This window comes from Pinus tabuliformis, chromosome 8 (assembly GCF_031772625.1).
Source record: "Pinus tabuliformis cultivar Carrire ecotype Pingquan chromosome 8, CPIR1, whole genome shotgun sequence".
NCBI classification, from domain to species: Eukaryota; Viridiplantae; Streptophyta; class Pinopsida; order Pinales; family Pinaceae; genus Pinus; species Pinus tabuliformis.
Genome location: NC_142294.1, coordinates 2,072,628,707 through 2,072,648,742, shown reverse-complemented (window position 1 = coordinate 2,072,648,742; position 20,036 = coordinate 2,072,628,707). Strand labels below are relative to the sequence as shown.

Below are 20,036 nucleotides of genomic sequence, written 5' to 3'. Positions count from 1 at the left end.
CCAAGGGGAAACCCCATAAAGGGGAAAACCCAACCAAATACTTCTCAAAGAAATCCTTCAACAATACATCAAGACAAAGATTATATTGACCTAAGAAGGAATTTACAAGTGCTAAGTCTCCACATCTAAATTCCCAACAAAGATCACCAAGGAGAGGTTGATCCTCTCATCATATCACAAAAGACAGTGAGATCAGAACTCAGATCTAGGCTCATATCTCAGACCCAATCTTCATATCACTATAATGATAAGCAGATCTCAGACACCAAAATTCACATCACAATGATAATAAGCAAATCTCAAATACCAAACTTCAGATCTCAATGAAAATAAGCATATCTTGAATACCAAACTTCAGATCTCATTGATAATATGCATATCTCAAATACTAGACTTCATGTGTTGATGATAATAAGGATATATCGAATACCAAACTTCAGATCTCAATGATAAGAAGCAGATATCAAATACCATACTTCATATCTTCATGATAATAAGTATATCTCAAATACCAGGCTTCATATCTCGATGATAATAAGTAGATGTCGAATACCAGATGTCAGATCTCAATGTTAATAAGAAGATCTTGAAACTCTGACTTCATATCATAAGTATAATGAGCATATCTCAAACCTTTGACTTGAAATAATAAATATAGTGAAAATATCTTGAACCTCTGACTTCAGATCATAAGTATAATTACTAGATCTCAAAATTCTGACTTTGGATAATAAGTATAATGAGAAAATATCTAACTTCTGACTTCAAATCATAAGGGTCTCATACATTTTGGGATTTCCTCAAGGACTTTCCAAGAGCTTCTTTCAAGGGTATCTCCTAAGAGTTGATCCACAACTTTATGCCTTTACTCATGCTCTCATACCATGTTGACAAACTAAGTGGAAGATAATTTTTGAACTAATAGGAATTACTTGTGAATGTATTAGGTCTTCTTTACAATTTAATTCACTTCATCAAGTGATTATACTTCATAAATTAGATGAATAGTAAGGAGAAAGAAGACATCATAGTGAAAAATAACAAGGGACACCAGAATTAGGTCAAAGACTAAGGTAAAATCCCATAAGGGGGTAAACTCAACCAAATCTTTCTTAGAGAGATCCTTCAATAATACATCAAGACAAAGATAATATTGACCCAAGAAGGGTTCCACTTGTGCTAAGTCTCTACAACTAAATGTCCAACAAAGATTACCAAGGAGAGGTTGACCCTCTCATCATATCACAGAAGATAGTGAAGTTATAACTCAAATCTAAGCTCAGATCTTAGACCTAGACTTCATATCACTATAATAATAAGTAGATCTCGAATACTAGACTTGATATCTCAATGATAATAAGAATATTTCGAAACTCTAACTTCAGATCATAAGTATGATGGGCAGATCTCAGACCTCTCACTTCAAATCATATGTATAATGAATAGATCTCGAACCTCTAACTTTAAATCATAAGTATGATGAGCATATCTTGCACCTCTTACTTCAGATCATAAGTATAATTAGCAGATCTCTAACCTTTGACTTCAAATTATAAGTGTAATGAACAAATCTCAAACCTCTAACTTCAAATCATATATATAATGAACGAATCTCGGATCTCGTGTTGGCATTATGATGCATGTGTTGTACTTGATGGCAACCCTCTCATAGAAGAATATCTCACTTATGTATAACTGGATGAATCTTCAGAAGAGATATCAGATGTGACTGATGGTGGACATCTCAAAGGAATCAGATGATAGTTCTAAGTGTGACAAGTTAGCTTTACCATCAAGTCCAAAGGGGGAGATTGTTGGCATTATGAGATAAGTGTTGTCCTTGATGGCAAACCACACTGAAGACAAATCATAGTGCAGAAGGTCAGCAGCAAGGAATTGATGATCAGACTATAATAAGAAGAGAAAGTTCATACACGCAGGTTCATTAAGCCCAAGTCGCGTATACAAGCAGGTTCACTATATACCAAGTCGCGTATACGCAGGTTCGCTATATACCAAGTCGCGTGTACACGCTGGTTGGCTTCAGTAAAAGCGCGTGTATGTGGAAAACTTATCTTTGGTCCACGGCGGTTATTCCTTGGAAGTTGTGCCTATGGTTTTGGACCTTGGTGTCTCGACGGACGTGTTGATCCCTAGTTTTGAAGTTGATGGTATTGTATTACTATGGTTTTGGCTCGTGGTATTGAGGAGGGCCTAATGCTATATAAGGAGAAGAAGATCATTAGGCTAGTGTATCTGAAATGTCTTGAATATCTGAAGAAGTATGAGATCCAGTATGCAGGTTATGGGTTGATGATGCATTGCTTGATTTGAGCTAAGGAGGGATCTCACCGGCTGATTGAGAACAAGATCTAAGGAGAGATCGAGATCAAATGGTTTGAAATGAACTATCTTTATGATGCTTATTCTAGATCTACATACTGACGCATGTATTGTTCTATAAGTGTTATGAGTATGACTGATGTCTGGTACAGCTGCAAGTTATGAGAAATTATTTTTAGATCTGTACGCGGGTTGTTTTTGGTAAAAGCGCGTATACACGCGTGTTTGATTCATCGAAGTAGCGTATACATTGTAAAGCTTGATATTTGAAGTTGCAGATGGGTCTGATGGTTATTACAGAGTTCTGTGTCTGCTCTATGTTCTGGTGACGGTGTTGTTAACAGGATTTCAGTGATTCAGAGTTTGATGATTGTTTTGAGCTTCAATGATAGTTATGGGTCCAGTATGAAAATTGGATGAAAAGTGGCCTTTCAGATTATATGTTGTGCTTCAGGAATATCCAGTCTGAAAATTGATGAAACGTGGTACCTGGAGGAGAGAAGATTGTAGGCAAGCACCTACGTACTAGTATCTAAGCTAGTACAAAAGCTAAGGGAGATCTTTGGAGCATTGTAGCAGGTAGCAGCCTGTGTACTAGTAAATGGATCGGCTAGTACAAGAGCAAAGGGGGTTGTAGCTCCCGTACTGGTATAAGACTGCACCAGTACAAATATTGTAAAAGGATTTTCTTATTAAGAAGAAAATTGAGATGACTTGCAGCAGGTGGTTTTCACCCACATTGGGTTTCCACCTTATATCTTTGTGTTCATGTGTGTGGCTTTTGTGTGATGATTTGTTCTGTTATACTGCACCTATTTACTGTTAATATGGTTAATAATGTTCTGATGCATTTACTGAAGATAAGCTAACTAAATCATAAGATTTCTGGATATACGCTAGTTGCTTTAAACACAGAAGCATGTACACGCGGGTTCACTTAACTGAAGTAGCGTATATGTTTTTGAGCATTGAAAAAGTTTTAATGATCTGATAATACTGATTCACCCCCCCCCCCCCTCTCAGTATTATTTCCAACAATTGGTATCAGAGCAGGTCCTTTGGTAGAAGCTTGATCGCTTGAAGGAGATCCGTGGAACAATGGGAAAGAAGCTTAAGAAGAAAGCTCATAAGAAGAAGAAGACATCTCAGAAGATCTATGACAGTGGGAGAGTCGATTGGGGATTAGGTATAAGAAGTTCTTCAGATTCAGAATCAGATTCAGAATCATTATCAGGTATGAATGTGTTATCCTCTGATGTTCCTGCTATATTTCCTTGTGAAAGTGATGAAAGTGATAGTGAAACTACTGAACATGCTTTTATGGGTGAGCAAGAAAAGTATCAAATAGAGGCAGTATTTAGAAGGCTTGCAGACAAAGTTAAAGATCAACAAGATCTATTAAACAAAAGGGAATGTGCTTTCAAAGAAGAAGTTACCAAACTAAAGGCCCAACTAGAAGAAGGAAACAAGGTAAGAAAGCTTCTCAAGGACAAGGAAGACCAATGTCAAAAATTGCAGCATGAAGTGACATCATTAAGAAAAGAAGTCAATGAAAGAAGCACAACCATCAAGAAACTCAAAGATAGATCCAGCTACTATGAAAATCTTGAAGCTACAATCCTCGCACTAAAAGGAGATCTTGAAGAATCAAAGAAGCAGAATACAGATCTACTCCAAGCTATTGCAATACAAGAAAACGAAGCCACCAGCTTAAAATATCAACTAGAATGTGCCTTCCGAGTTCGTCAAATGCAGCAGGATCTGAATGAAGAACAAGAAAAGGAGATTCTCAAACTAAGGGAACAAATGGAAGAAGGAAGGAAAGATGAAGAAGATTTGAAAAAGCAATCTCTTGAAAAGGAAGAACAACTTCAGGTTGAGGTAAATATCTTGAAAGGTAAACTAGAAGAAAAGGATAAGCTTTTACGATTTCAAGATAGTTCTAAAATCTTGGAAGATATTCTTAGTAGTCAAAGGTCTCCTGCTATCAAGACTGGTCTTGGTTTTCATGAATCTGTTGAAGGTGAATCTAGTTCACAAGGTGAGGCAAGGAACTCTAAAGAGAAATCTAAAGTGATCAACGAAGAAATGAAAGATCAATCTCATCATAAACCAAGAAAAGAGATTCCTCAAAGAAAATCCTTTACTCCTCCTATGAATAATGTTGAATGTTATGTATGTCATAATCTTGGACATGTTTCAGCTAGATGTAGAAGAAGAAGGGTTCAAGACCATTATGCAGAAAGATCATCACATTCAAGGTACTTTTATGGATATTGCTTTGCTTGCAATATGTTTGGTCACAAAGCTGCTGATTGCTACAGGAAGAATATGAAACATGTAAGATGTTATGCATGTAACAAGCTTGGACATATAGCAAAGGAATGCAGGAACAAAGGATGGACATCACACCAAAAGGAGAAAACCTCATCACACTTGAAGATATGGAGGAAGAAGGAAGTACAGTCAGCACAATGTACTGAGACACAGCACAGCACAAACATATCAGACTCAGGGGGAGTTGAAAGTGTAAAACTTCAGTGTTCTGAATCTCATACGCAAGTTCCTTAAAGGGAAGTCGCGTACATACGCGAGTTAGACACTGCAAAGTCGCGTATATGTTAGTCTGAGGAAAAGCAGTGGGGACATGATCAGAAAAAGGATCTGATATGATTCAGTCTATAATTTTCTCTATTGGTTACAGTCTGCTAAGGATGTGTGGAAATGTTTTGTTACTTGTATGATGTCTAGAAGTGTTTTGATCCTAACTTGAGGATGATGATGTTTTGATGCTTATTGCTGATATATGCATGATCAGATCTAACAGATGGCACTGGTTGAGGGGGAGCATATGCCTTTAGTAATTCATTGTTGGCATTATGGTTAATAATCCTTGGTGATGATTCTCATATGGCTAAATGATATATCTTGCTATGATATGATGTTGTGAGTTGTCTATGATAAACTCTCATATGATTCTTGAAGTTACATAGAAGATGTTCAGATCAGATTTATGGTTGATTCTTTGATGATGCATATATGGTGCTTACATGGTGATCTTCATAAGGACAAGGAGAAGTACAAAGCTTGAATACACATCTTCCTCACTTGATGATGAGTCACTTATATACTGTTGTTGTCATATGCATAAAGATCATACAGTTATGATGCAGGCACTCATGTGGATAAGGATTGTTGCTGATGATGATATCAAGAAGCTTTGTCAAAAGAGTTTGAGCTCAAGATACATAGTGTTGATACATGGATGACTCCTCAAAGTCACTTTGTTGGAGCTCGTGTCTATATGATGATAGGTTTATACTTACATATGTTGGTTGATGTAGATGTTCCCAAGTAATGATACTTGAATCATGTAGATCTTGACGTTGATGAAATGGCTATGGTGGTTTCACATGTAATGTGAATGATTTCATGATGATGTTTAAAAGGAGGAGTTGACATCTATGTTCAGACATACCTTGCTACAGGACATTTACAGGTTGTTGATATGAAAATAGCTGTACGCGAGTTTCATAAGGCCTATCCGCGTATATACGCTTTTTTATGTGGATGCAGACGCGTATATGTATTTTTGAAGGAAATCAGTAGGGACAGATGTTGGTTGCAGAAAGTCTGATATGGGTCTGACAGAGATCATCTGGCACAGGTTCAGGGGGAGCAGATAATATTCCAATGATGCATTGTTGGCATTATCTTAAAGCTTTTGGTTCTGGTTCACATTTGTTGTTGGTTTCAGGCGGAACAAAGGCGAAAGGAGAACAGAAGGATCTCTTGGTTGCTGATCTGAATGGTGATTATCAGATGCTGCTGGTGACTTTCATAAGTCTTGGTCTAGTTCTTTCGTCTCTATGTCATGTATCTCTTCTGTGATATCTCTTTTATGGTGTCAAGGTCATGTAACGGCCTATGTTGGTTTCCCCACTATGCCTGGGATGAATGATGTAATATAATTGGTTGTCATATGTAAACTTTTGATGTATCCCCACTTGGTTGGGTGGATGAGTCAATTTTTGTATATCCTCACTTAGTTGAGAGATGGATGTATGTATGAGTCTTTGATGATAGGAAGGTCTTTTATGGTGTATAGAGTCATGTTCTTCTTGAAGAACATATTTTGCAGATCTTGCCTACAGTCAGGAAGAGCATGAACAGCACACTTCAGCAGTACAAAGACTTGGCATGTACTCAGGGGGAGCATTGACAGATTGGTACACTTTGGCATATACAAAGGGGGAGATCATTCAGAGATTTTAACAGATACTCAGGGGGAGTATGGACAGCGAAATGTTCAGCAAAAGAAGAGAACATCTTGGTTCACCCTTTGTCCTTGATGTCAAAGGGGGAGAGTGATTTGGTGTTGTTGCCATCAAGTCCAAAGGGGGAGATTGTTGGCATTATGATGCATGTGTTGTACTTGATGGCAACCCTCTCATAGAAGAATATCTCACTTATGTATAACTGGATGAATCTTCAGAAGAGATATCAGATGTGACTGATGGTGGACATCTCAAAGGAATCAGATGATAGTTCTAAGTGTGACAAGTTAGCTTTGCCATCAAGTCCAAAGGGGGAGATTGTTGGCATTATGAGATAAGTGTTGTCCTTGATGGCAAACCACACTGATGACAAATCATAGTGCAGAAGGTCAGTAGCAAGGAATTGATGATCAGACTATAATAAGAAGAGAAAGTTCATACACGCAGGTTCATTAAGCCCAAGTCGCGTATACAAGCAGGTTCACTATATACCAAGTCGCGTATACGCAGGTTCGCTATATACCAAGTCACGTGTACACGCTGGTTCGCTTCAGTAAAAGCGCGTGTATGTGGAAAACTTATCTTTGGTCCACGACGGTTATTCCTTGGAAGTTGTGCCTATGGTTTTGGACCTTGGTGTCTCGACGGACGTGTTGATCCCTAGTTTTGAAGTTGATGGTATTGTATTACTATGGTTTTGGCTCGTGGTATTGAGGAGGGCCTAATGCTATATAAGGAGAAGAAGATCATTAGGCTATTGTATCTGAAATGTCTTGAATATCTGAAGAAGTATGAGATCCAGTATGCAAGTTATGGGTTGATGATGCATTGCTTGATTTGAGCTAAGGAGGGATCTCACCGGCTGATTGAGAACAAGATCTAAGGAGAGATCGAGATCAAATGGTTTGAAATGAACTATCTTTATGATGCTTATTCTAGATCTACATATTGACGCATGTATTGTTCTATAAGTGTTATGAGTATGACTGATGTCTGGTACAGCTGCAAGTTATGAGAAATTATTTTTAGATCTGTACGCGGGTTGTTTTTGGTAAAAGCGCGTATACACGCGTGTTTGATTCATCGAAGTAGCGTATACATTGTAAAGCTTGATATTTGAAGTTGCAGATGGGTCTGATGGTTATTACAGAGTTCTGTGTCTGCTCTGTGTTCTGGTGACGGTGTTGTTAACAGGATTTCAGTGATTCAGAGTTTGATGATTGTTTTGAGCTTCAATGATAGTTATGGGTCCAGTATGAAAATTGGATGAAAAGTGGCCTTTCAGATTATATGTTGTGCTTTAGGAATATCCAGTCTGAAAATTGATGAAACGTGGTACCTGGAGGAGAGAAGATTGTAGGCAAGCACCTACGTACTAGTATCTAAGCTAGTACAAAAGCTAAGGGAGATCTTTGGAGCATTGTAGCAGGTAGCAGCCTGTGTACTAGTAAATGGATCGGCTAGTACAAGAGCAAAGGGGGTTGTAGCTCCCGTACTGGTATAAGACTGCACCAGTACAAATATTGTAAAAGGATTTTCTTATTAAGAAGAAGATTGAGATTACTTGCAGCAGGTGGTTTTCACCCACATTGGGTTTCCACCTTATATCTTTGTGTTCATGTGTGTGGCTTTTGTGTGATGATCTGTTCTGTTATACTGCACCTGTTTACTGTTAATATGGTTAATAATGTTCTGATGCATTTACTGAAGATAAGCTAACTGAATCATAAGATTTCTGGATATACGCTAGTTGCTTTAAACACAGAAGCGTGTACACGCGGGTTCACTTAACTGAAGTAGCGTATATGTTTTTGAGCATTGAAAAAGTTTTAATGATCTGATAATACTGATTCACCCCCCCCTCTCAGTATTATTTCCAACATCTCGAACCTCTGACTTCAGATTAAGAGTATAATGAGCAGATCTACAATTCTCAAATCACTTCACATAAGAGAAAGGTATGTGTGTTCCAATAGTATACAAAGGAGAGTAAATTAACCTCTCTATATAACTATAATGTGATCCAAATGAGAGAGTTTCAAGGCAAGCCAACTAGCTACCATATAATCGAACTTAGCACTTGTGCAACCACTTGAAAATACAATTAAAATGATAATTTTCATATGCGATTGTTTTACTGTTTTTGCGAGATGCACATGGATACCATGGTTTTATAATTGTATAGTTCTGAAAAAATCATTCCGTTGAATGCAGAAATAGGTAGTTTGTTTTTTTGAATATACTTTAAAAACAGTACATTTCATGGGCTTACCTGGATAATTTGAACATTGATCAATGTAATGGTTTTTCATTTTTTATAGAGAATCCATCAATTTTTCTTTCATGAGAATAAAAGGTTTTGTAAACTTCCTTGCTCTACCATAATGTTATCAAAATCCACTCATATCTATGGTGTCAGTAACTTTCGTTTTTGGTCATTTTACAGGAGCGCACACCGTGGCATTTGCTCACTGCGACAGATTCGCAGATAGAATCTACAATTTCAGTAGTGAGAGTTCCGTGGACCCAAGTCTGAACCCTGAATTTGCCAGGCAACTCCAAGAATCGTGCCCTAGAAACGTGGATCCGACCATTCTCGTCAACATGGATCCCATAACGCCCAATACGTTCGATAATGCATATTACCAGGGTCTGCAATCCGGGAAGGGACTCTTAACCTCTGATGCAGTTCTATTCACAGACACACGCTCACGGGGAACAGTAAACACATTTGCACAGAGTCGAGCCGCGTTTAATAAAGCTTTCGTGAACGCCATCATTAAATTGGGTCGAGTAGATGTTAAGACGGGAACAGACGGGGAGATCAGACTGGATTGCACCCGCATTAATTGATCCCATACAACCCTGCATTGCATTCAACTTCTTCTTCTTCTTATTGATTTTCATTGAGTTTGGATCTCTCTTTGGAGCATTCATTCAATGGCATATCTGCAACGGATTTGGATTAAATAAAAGAATTGGGCAATGAGCATTTCTCTGTAAAAAATTTATATTTCAGTTTGAATGTTCCATTTCAAGATGTATGTTGCATAATAATCTGAATCAAGTTGTAGATTGTATAGCAGTCTGAATCTTATATATTGTTTTCGTAAATTTTGCCGGGCAGGAAAGCTCATCTCTTGCACATGAGCTTAAGAACAAAAACATCGAGAGATAAAACTACCAGGCAATTGACTTGCTCACATTTGTTTCGATGACTTAATTGTAGAAAATCTGAAATCTGCAATAGAAAGTGAAGGGCTTAGCGCACAAACCAAGTCTATAACACTGTATCTCGAACCAAAAAGACCCATGGAACAAGCCGGAAAGCAATCTAACTTCAGCATCTCAATTTGTTCAAAAATTCATATGTTGCAGATTTATTGTTCTCCCAGTGTAACCCGGTGAAATGGTATTACTACGTTCTGTGTTTTATTTGATTTTGCTATTTCAAGTAAGCAATTTAACGAAGAAAGTAATCAAAGAAATTTCTCAACCTGGCAGGTAACAGTAAATTTCAAACTTTTGATTCTATTTCCAGTGATGTGAGTGTAAGCATTACTCTAACATTTCCTCTTAAACACAATTGGATAATTGAAACTAACGTTGGTAATCTAACTTAATCCAAAACTTATAAACACAATTGGAGAGTTGAACCTAATTATAGTTATAGTAATTTAACTTAATTTAAAACTTATAAATAATGGTAAAATTCCAATTATTATCATTACTTAATTTAAAACTTATCCACAATGGTAAATTTCCAAATTATTATCATTACTTAATCCAAAACTTATAAACAAACTCTTATCAAAACTTATCTACAATGGTAAATTTCCAAATTATTATCATTACTTAATCCAAAACTTATAAACAAACTATTATAGTTACTTAATTCAAAACTTATAAACAATGGTAAACTTCCAAACATTATCATTATTTTAGCAGTAAACAGTTAGTACCCTATTCCCAAAATAATAAGTAGTCTACATAGTAGATTCCCATTAATGTGAATATAACAATTACTCCAACAAAAATAATAAACATCAATTTGTTTCTACTTTTCATTTCACATTAAAAATTCGGATGTAAAAATAATGACTTAAATGAAAGTTAATACCCTATTCCCAAAATGGCAAGTAATCTACATAATAAATTCCCATTTATATGAATATAACAATAACTCCATTTCACATTAAAAATTCGGATGTAAAAATAATGACTTAAATGAAAGTTAATACCCTATTCCCAAATGGCAAGTAATCTACATAATAAATTCCCAATGGCAAGTAATCTACATAATAAATTCCCATTTATATGAATATAACAATAACTCCAACAAAAATGAAAAACATCAATTAGTTTCTAATTTCCATTTCCACATTTTAAAATTACACAATCTACTTAATAAATTCTCATTTATATAAATATGATAATTACTCCAACAAAAATGAAAAACATCAATTAGTTTCCAGTTTCCATTTCCACATTAAAAATTCTGATGTAAAAACAATGGCTCTGACAATAATGTTAAGAAACTGAAACTATTCTCTTTCTCCCATGAACGAGGCAGCCCGTCGATGGCTCATGAGCCTTTGTGGTATACTAATTGGATATGGAATAAAATAAATTATCTTTTCGCAAAGAGATATAAAAAATATTGTAAAGCCAAAACCAAAAATGAAATATTTCTAATGACTCTTGGAGATGATAAACTCCTTTAAAAAAATAAAAAATAAGGCTTAAAAAATAAAAAATAATGCTTAAAAAATATGTTTAAATAATAGGGAGCAAACAAATCAGCAGATGGAAGTCTTAAAACTGATTGCATATTTCAAAATGTAATTGTAATGAGATAAATATTGTTTCAAAATTCTAAAATGTAATAGATAAATATTGTTTCAAAATTCTATGTAAGAAAAATATATGTTTAGCATATATTATTTATATATCTATATATATATATATATATATTTTTTTTTTTTTTCATATTTCAAAACGTAATTGTAATGAGATAAATAATGTTTCAAAAATTTATCAAAGTAAGAAAAATATAGGTTTATATAAAAACAGTATTTATTAAAGGTATATTTAATTAAAAAAACATATATCTTATATTTATTAAGAGTATATTTAGTTCAAAAAAGAGAAAGTTGAGAAGGCTTGGGCAATTCTTTTTGGGTTCAAAATGCTTAAAAGGTTATGCTTATTTTGAGTGTTCTGTTTATTTTGAATGTCATTGAACAATAAACGTGAGGAATGAAAATATATTTGTCAGATTTGTTGGTAATACAATTCGATACCTAAGGGTTAAGTACTTGTTGAAAAGGGTTAAGTATTTGTTTATCCAAAATACATATAACATATGTTCATTATGGATTTTAATTAACAATGTAGTTAGAAGATTGAAATATATATTTTATATTTACTAGTCTTTTAACTCACAAAATAAATATGCTTCATTAATATGATCAATGCAAAATTTTCCAACTTGCAATCATTTTATTAGAACTCTTATCTAGCAAAATTTTGAATAATGACCATTTAATTCTTTACAAAAAATCATGATTAATATTTTGAAAATTGGTTGTCATTGATGTCAACTTAAGCAATAAGCAACATAAGCCCCTCTTTCTCCACCTTTGTCATGGCATATGACTATGAGAAAGCATGATACACCATCATCATCTAATAGTAATCGTCATGTCGTTTCTCATGGTAGGTGGCACGCCATGTAACGCCTCATAGTTGACGAGATATGCCTTCTCAAAGTTGATGCCCCGAAAGTGTGATCATGGTGTCTAAATTTGAATGGCGTGTTGGTCGAAATTTGACATATCAAATTCATAAAAATAAATTATGCTATGGGTCAATGGTTGTTACAAATTTTTGACTAAGTTGGTCCTCTAAAAGAAAAAAAAATTCATTGTGAAAATTATCTCAAAAAATGTGTTAAGGTTAGCCCTATGAAAAATACGAATTTATAATTTTATTTTTCACCTAATTTTCGGATCGGCTCCAAATTTAAGGGGTTTTAGTGAAATTCATTCCCCCGCCCCCCCTCTTTCATGTATATATAGGGAACTTGATTTCCTTCCAAAATCATCATTTTCTCTTGCATTATCCCATGTATTATCTCTGAGATTTCCTAAGACCATGGATTGTCACGTAGATCTAGGGAAGGAGGTCAAATTTCTAAGGGTTTAGGCTTCATTGTTTCATCTTTTATATGATGTTTTTGCTAGACAAAAGTCAAGTTCCTAAGGCTTATTATGAGGCCATTTTCTAAGACAAAACTTGGTTGTTTCTATTGCAAATTTCCAGCCCTTCTAAAGCCTAATTAAAGGTAACTCCTATGCAAAATTTCGACCCTCGTGAGACCTAATTAGAGGTTTGTTTGAGGCCACATCTAAGGAAACAAGGCTGAGTTGGTTGCGGGAAATTTTGAAGTTGTTTGAGGTTATTTTGACTGCAAGAAAACATTTATTATAGGGCCACAATATCCCTATGGAATAAGTCAGGAAGATTGTTGTGTCTGAATCTTTGATGCCACGGGTTCACTGTTGTCACAGATGTTGAAGTTAATGCTTGACGTGGTGCACTTATAACATTAAGCTTGTACAGACCTCCAACTCATATTCCTGTCGCAATTAGCTTCAAATGATCCAACATATCATTAATAACATAATAAGATTTAAAGAACTCTTAAGATTTTGGTATGTAATCATAAAAACAAAGATTAGATTCTTTTTAATTCCTGTTACATACATCACATTTTGAATACGTCTGATATTACCATTAGGCAATATTACACGAATGTTTCCATATCCTTTGAACTGATATCCCCTGTCATCACCAAGGTAGATATTAGAACTACTGTTGGTCTATTTAAAGTCTTCAAACCAATGTCTATTGTGTGTCATGTGAGTGGAAGCTCCTGAATCCACAAACCAAATTTCTGCTTCATCATTCTCAGCAGAGAAAGAAGGATCAGACACAAACAGTCTAAGGTACTAATTCTGATCTTGATTAGTAAAGTGCCTTGCATGCTTCTTATATCTATGTGGAGCTTCATCATTCTTTTTCTTATAACAATTTTGAGCAAAGTGAGTTGGAAGGGTTTATTCCTCCCTCTGATCTAATATATAATAGCTTCGATCTGATAATTCCTCTCGGCTTTAAAATAGTAAAAAATGCCTCTCTCCAATACAAGCCACATGATGATCACAACACACCACCATAGTTGAACAAATAAAAAAAACATGCTCACTCATCCACTTACAGCAAAGCGCCAGGCACATATAGGCTCCACCACGCACGTTGGGCATGGAATCCCCCCAAGGCATGTTTTGGGGCTTAAAGCCCAAGTTTTGAGCAAGTCTTTTGTAAAAGCTCCGCGAATTGCGGGTAGGAGCACGGAGTCATAATAGAGTCACATGGGTGTCCACCCTAGTTTTCTAATGTAATGTCGGCTAGATAGACCTACCCATGGTTTGCAAACCATGGGATTGTATAAATAGAGTGAGGCTCTAAGTGTAGAAAATAACGAATAACTAAGAGAGATGAAAGGAGGAGAAGTCTAAGTGATTGAGGAAAAGTGTAAAGTGTGTATGTGGGTTGTAGAGTAGGAGAAGGCTCTGCATATTGAGTGCGCGGAACCCTGTAGCTAAGTGCGCAGGGCAGGTCGAATCTGTAATCATTGGGAAAATAATTAAAAAGAAGTTTTACTAATTTCTGTGTATCTTTTTCAGGGTTAATGAATGATTGAATATAATTTTCAAGTATAGTGTTTCTTTACTGTGTGGACCTGTATGAATATTTTATATAACTAATTATTACTTAAAGAATTCAAGTAGGCGAACATAATTAACTAATATCGGAATATAAGCAAGATCTTGGGTAATAGCGTAGAGCATGACGCACAACCCCTGGGTAGGGCTACGCGAAAGCAGTGTATCAGGACACGAGGAACGAGAAAGTGCATGAAGCAACCTATGTACAAGGACAAACAATGGACCAGTCGAACTCATCATACATCTCCAAGGTGTGGAAACCTAGTTCTAGCACCCTCCCATACTACTTCAGGTGAGACCTCAGTCCGCGCTCCGCGGACTATTGCCGAAAGGGCCAGTAGTATTTGTTACACAAAAATATCGTCATCATGATTATTTGCAGTCAGTATGGGTCTATCATCACTTGTACTGTCCTCCTAAGTAAGTCTCAGACCTCAGCTCTCCAAATCAAGCTTTAGAAATGATAGAAAGACATTAAAAATCAATGTAACTCTGGTTCCTCACTTTCTCTCATGGTCACTTGCGGTCCCGCACCTTCTGTGTACAAAAACTGCGGACTTGCCCGCTCTGTCCCTGATGGTGTAGGTGCAGACCCCTGTGAAAGTCAAAAGGTGCAAGTTTTATCTTAAAAAACTCACTTTGGGTTAATTCTAGAGGTTTCTAGAAGGAATTTTGACGTGGATTGTTCGCTCTGAGGTGGTTCATGCATCCCAAAAGAGAAGGAGCTAATCCCTTGATGAGAGGAGCTATCCCTTTGAAGGAGGGCTTTATCCCTTTGAAGGAGGACCTAGTAACCTCCCTCCATTGCACTATAAATACAGGCATTGGGCTGGTTGCTAGGGAGGTTAGAAGCTGAACATCTTTTAGGGTAAATGCTGGTGAAATCAAGACTTCCTAGTTAAGCCTAAAGAGGAGAGATCACATACCTTTTTTGGTTTCATTGGGCAGTGAGTGAAACTTGTCAAAGTAGAGGAGACTTCTTGCTGGACCCTGGGAGGAGCTTGTACAGCGTCAAGGCAAAGATTCGCGAAAAGGAGCTCATTTGGATCGAAGGAGCGAGGGCATACACAAGCTAGCATTGGACCTAAGGTAGGCCCTCAAAACACTTGTTTGCTATTGTCTATAAAAGCATATTTAGAGAAAGATAGTGTCTGGTTGGTTTGCTTGTCATTAGGTCTTCTTTAGATTCTAGGAAGGTCTATCTTGTCCGCAAGATCGACTTATTCCGTGTGACAGAATGGCGACTCCGCTGGGGACTTGATTGTTTTCCTTGTTTTTACTTTGACCTGAGAAACTCTATTTTTGTTTCTGTTTTTGGCTTGTTGTGTGTAAAATTGGGTAGAGTTTGTAGATCCAGGGTTATTTTTTGTTTTTCATAGCTTTGGGAGAGGACCGCACCCTAGCCGTTTGACACAGTGCGTACTTATCCGCAGCTTTGCTTTTAGCACAGAGCGGGACCGCACTTGTGCCAACTGTGGACCTGCGGACCCTGTCATGATTTTGAAAACCCTAAAATTTTCTGTCAGTCAGCTTAGTTTGTCTTTAGAAATTGTTATCCACTGCCCAGACTTGCATATAACTTGTCAGAAGCTTTCCTTGGATTGATTTCGTCAGTGTTAGGGTTTTAGGTGAAATTCCTAGGAGTTTTGCTTGTTGGGTTTGTTTTTCATTTTGGTTGTGTAGTGGCTCTGAGCTTAGAAGCTGTAGGGACTTTAGATTACCTTAGTGTCTACCAACCTTCTTATGAGTCTGACCATGTATGAAATCTCCCCTTGCTAAGGAATCCACTTTGTATTTTCTCATTTCAAAACTTCGAAAGGCTTGTGTTTGAGAGTTTGGATTTTCATTTAAAAAAAAAAAAAAAAAAAACGAAATTGGTTGTTCTTGACTGATTTGTGATTCTGCATGAATTAGTCCTTAGCTTACATTTAGCTAAGTAAAACATCCTCTAAAAAGACTTTTAGTAGGCTTCGACTTCAAATAGGTTTTTATAGTTTGTAGCTCTCAAAGCTAGTTATTTTTATTAGTTTTGAGTGTTTTATTTAGAAAATAATAAAAAATAATCTCTTTTGAAAAAGTTTGTTTTTTGTAGTGATTGAGTGCTTTGAAACGAAAAGGGAAATTTTTGTGAAATAATTATTTGTCTCGTTTTGAGTGCTTTGGAAAGGAAAGGCTTTTCTTTTAATTTGTTTAATTGAGAAAGATTTGTGTTTACAAAGTATTTTCATTCTCAAACTCTTTCTTAGTTTAGAATTTCATCGAAGAAAAAAAGATTGTTTGGATCATCTTAGGTGCATTTTTAGTGATTTTGAGTCGAGTCTTCATACCACGAGTTTCATCTCCGCACCTTTGGACTTAAACAAAAACCACTAAAATTAATGCCTAAAGTAAAATTCACCTAGTAACATTTTTATTTCTAGGGCTCTGATACACCAAGTTAGCTTAGGCTAGTGTCTTGGAGTAGGAGAGTAATTAACTCTCCAAGACAGTAAAAACAAAAAAGTAGCTGTATCTTGTGGTAGGGAAGAAATCCAATTGTTGCATTTATGCTCTCGGAAAGCTCCTCTTAAAGGAGAAGCACGAGATCGTGTCTGAACCAGTGTGGGAATCAATCCTTCCTCATTGGGAACGACGCCAGATATTCACGTATTACAAACGGTAAACCTCGGATTAACCATTGTCGAAGAGCCTAGGGTCACTTGTTGGTAAACCTTGGATTATGTCAAGGAGCCTTCAAGGGGATTGAGCTTGCTACTCTGCCCTTGCGTGCGTATCGGATCGTAGACTGTTCCCCCAGGTGTATTTGTCTCAGTTGGTAACCTTAGTGGCCATATTCTTTAGAAATCTTCCTAAGGTGACAGTGGTGGGAAGATCCCACTATACCTGGAGCAGACGTCAGCTCGACTCACTTGGATTTTCTTGGGGGTTCACTTCACTCGAGACGGTTAAGTGGAGGAACTTGTGCCAGTCTATTCATTAAGCAGGTTGCCAGGGTAACTGTTCCAACCGCCATTTCTGTACTGAACTCTGTGACGTTGGATTTCATCACCAACTAGTGTTTTCGGTCCGGAAAGTTACTGTTTGTGTGTGTTTGATCTCCTAGATTCTTTAGGCGTATGATTCAAATTTGTTTGGTTCTTTAGAGACTTTAGGTGCTTTTCATTGAGATTTTACTTTGTTTGCGTGTGAAGTAGTTAAAAGTCTTTAACTGTGGCTGAATTACCAAGACAGTCCCGTAGACTTCGGGGCCAGTCTCCTGAGATTATAAACGTGGCTGAGTTACTGAGGAAGTCCCGTAGACTTCGGGGCCAACCTCTTGAGGAAGTACCAAGCCAACTTGAAGGCTTAAAAGTCCTCGTAACTCCTAGAGACAATAGAGTTGGGTTGCCGGAAGAAGGAGAATCTTCTTTGATAGTACATCTTGATTTTCAAACGCCAGTAGCAGAATATAATCCGCAGTCAGTGTCTGTCTCTGAAATCGCTGGTAGCTTTTCATCTACTAGCGATATAGGTGAAGAACCCGAAATATCCGAGCCTGAAAGTGAATTTGCTGCTACTCCGACATCGGGGTTTGTTTCTCCATCTTTTAGTGGTCCTAGTTCACCTAGGGTAGAAAGAGTAATTACTCAAGATCTTCCTTCTGGATTGATTTCTATTGAAGAACTTGCTCTGGAAGAAGAAGAAGTAGGCATCCCTATCCCTGAAAATCAACCTACTATTGAATTAAGGGAGCGTGAATCAAGTTTTTATAGTCCGCCTAGGAGTAGTTCTTGGTATCTTTCTTTGACTAATTATTTAGAAAACTCAGGGTTAAGTTTTTCACCACCTCGTGCTCCTTATCACTCAACACCTAGAGGTTTTTACACTCTCGTCAATATGGCAAGACAGTTGTCCATGTTTACTCAATCGCCTGAATCCTTTTTGTACGGCGGTCCATCTGTTCCCTCTGGGTATCAGTCTCTTTCTGGTACTTTTTTGGGAACATCTCCTCAACTCATTGAGCAAGGGTTATTAACTGGAAGCAATGGTACAAAGCCGTTGAGCGTAGAAGACATTCTTATGATGTCAGGTTCCATTCCCAATCCTCAACCTCAAGGTGGCCAGTTATCGCCTAGGGGGCAGCCTCAATTAACGCCTGGGGGGCAACCTCAAGGTACACAATTTGCATCTAGGGGGTCACCTCAAGGACAGTACATACCTACAGGATAGTACGTTCGTCAAGGTCAACCCCAGACTCAATATGTACCCCATGGTCAACCCCAATATCAATTTATACCTCAAGGTCAAGCCCAGTATCAGTATGTGCCTCAAGGGTATCAACCCCAAGGTCAATACTCGAACCAAGGTTTCCAACCACCCCAAGGTCAAACGTTTGTTCAAGGAACGGGAAATGTACCTTTCAATTATCAATCCTACCCTCAATCCAGTTATGGTCTTCAGTATTCTCAACCAGTTATGGGTCAGTACCCCGGAATGAATATAGTGTGGGATTCATCGCAAACCCAACAGGTGTTGCAGCCAAGTGTACAGTTGTCATCTCAAACTGGACAACCCTTAGTTTCTGGTACATCCCAATAACCAGTCCAGTCTAACATTCAAACTTCTGTACCTTCGGTAGTTTCTCAGCCTGGGCCTAGTACACCTCGTACTCTGCCTCAAACGACTGCTACAACTGCCGCTACATCTGTTCAATCTACCCCACCTACTTCTGGAGTATCGATAGCTCCGGTTTCTACTGTTCCTGTATCTACTCCTTAGACATCTTTACCACTGTCTGGATCTACGATTCAAACTTCGGTTCAGATGCCTGTAGGACAACCTGGTTTAAGTACGATCGTCACAAGTCAACCACAATTCACCTATCAACCGTACCAGGGACAGTACCAATTCGGTCCTGCTGTCCAGCAGCCAGTTTATCAGTATCAACCGTATCCTGGGTACACTTATCAACAACCTCAATAACCCCAGTACGGTCCGGTTAATCCTGGTTTTCCGGGAGGATACAATATCCCGAACGCGATTCCTATTCCTAGTTATCCTGGATATCCTCCTCCCGGGGCTGGTCTCATGACCTAGAGTTTTAGGGATCCTAATCAGCAGTTACCATTTATCGCAACTTTAGACTTGCCTGACTTGTCACGCCTAACGAACGATCCCATTAATTATCTTCCGTTTTGGCCGCTAATGCCGAATAAGTTGCCCAGTGACATTCCCAAGTTCGAAGGTAAATCAGGAGAGGATCCGTCGAACCATGTGATGACTTACCACCTCTGATGTGCGTCTAACTCCATCACAGATGATTCGATCCATCTTAGACTTTTCTAGCACACTCTAATTGGTCTCGTGGCCAAGTGGTACATTGAGTTACCGCGAGGCACTTTTTATAATTTTAGTCAGTTAGCTACCTCATTTCTAACTTATTTTCAGTTGCCAGTCCGATATGACAATGGCACGGAATTGTTAACTTCGCTAAAATAATCGACATCCACATACATTTTAGATCATATTCACGAGTGGAGACGTCGACGCCGTTTAGTGAAGGTATTTATTCCGGATCAAATCTTGGCTGAGTGGTTTGTAAAATCTTTGTTGCCAAAGATCACTGAAGATGTTGCTAAAGTCG

General features: G+C 37.4%; 1 protein-coding gene across 1 annotated transcript in view; it reads left to right on the top strand.

Annotated features, from left to right (window-relative positions):
* The window catches only part of LOC149244793 (peroxidase 16-like), a 40,997-nt gene extending 31,524 nt beyond the window's left edge, over window positions 1-9,473 (top strand). The window contains exon 4 of the mRNA XM_089368078.1: window positions 9,067-9,473. Coding sequence (XP_089224204.1) covers window positions 9,067-9,473 — 407 coding nt within the window. The remainder of the gene's footprint in view (window positions 1-9,066) is intronic.
* Window positions 9,474-20,036: the final 10,563 nt, after the last annotated feature.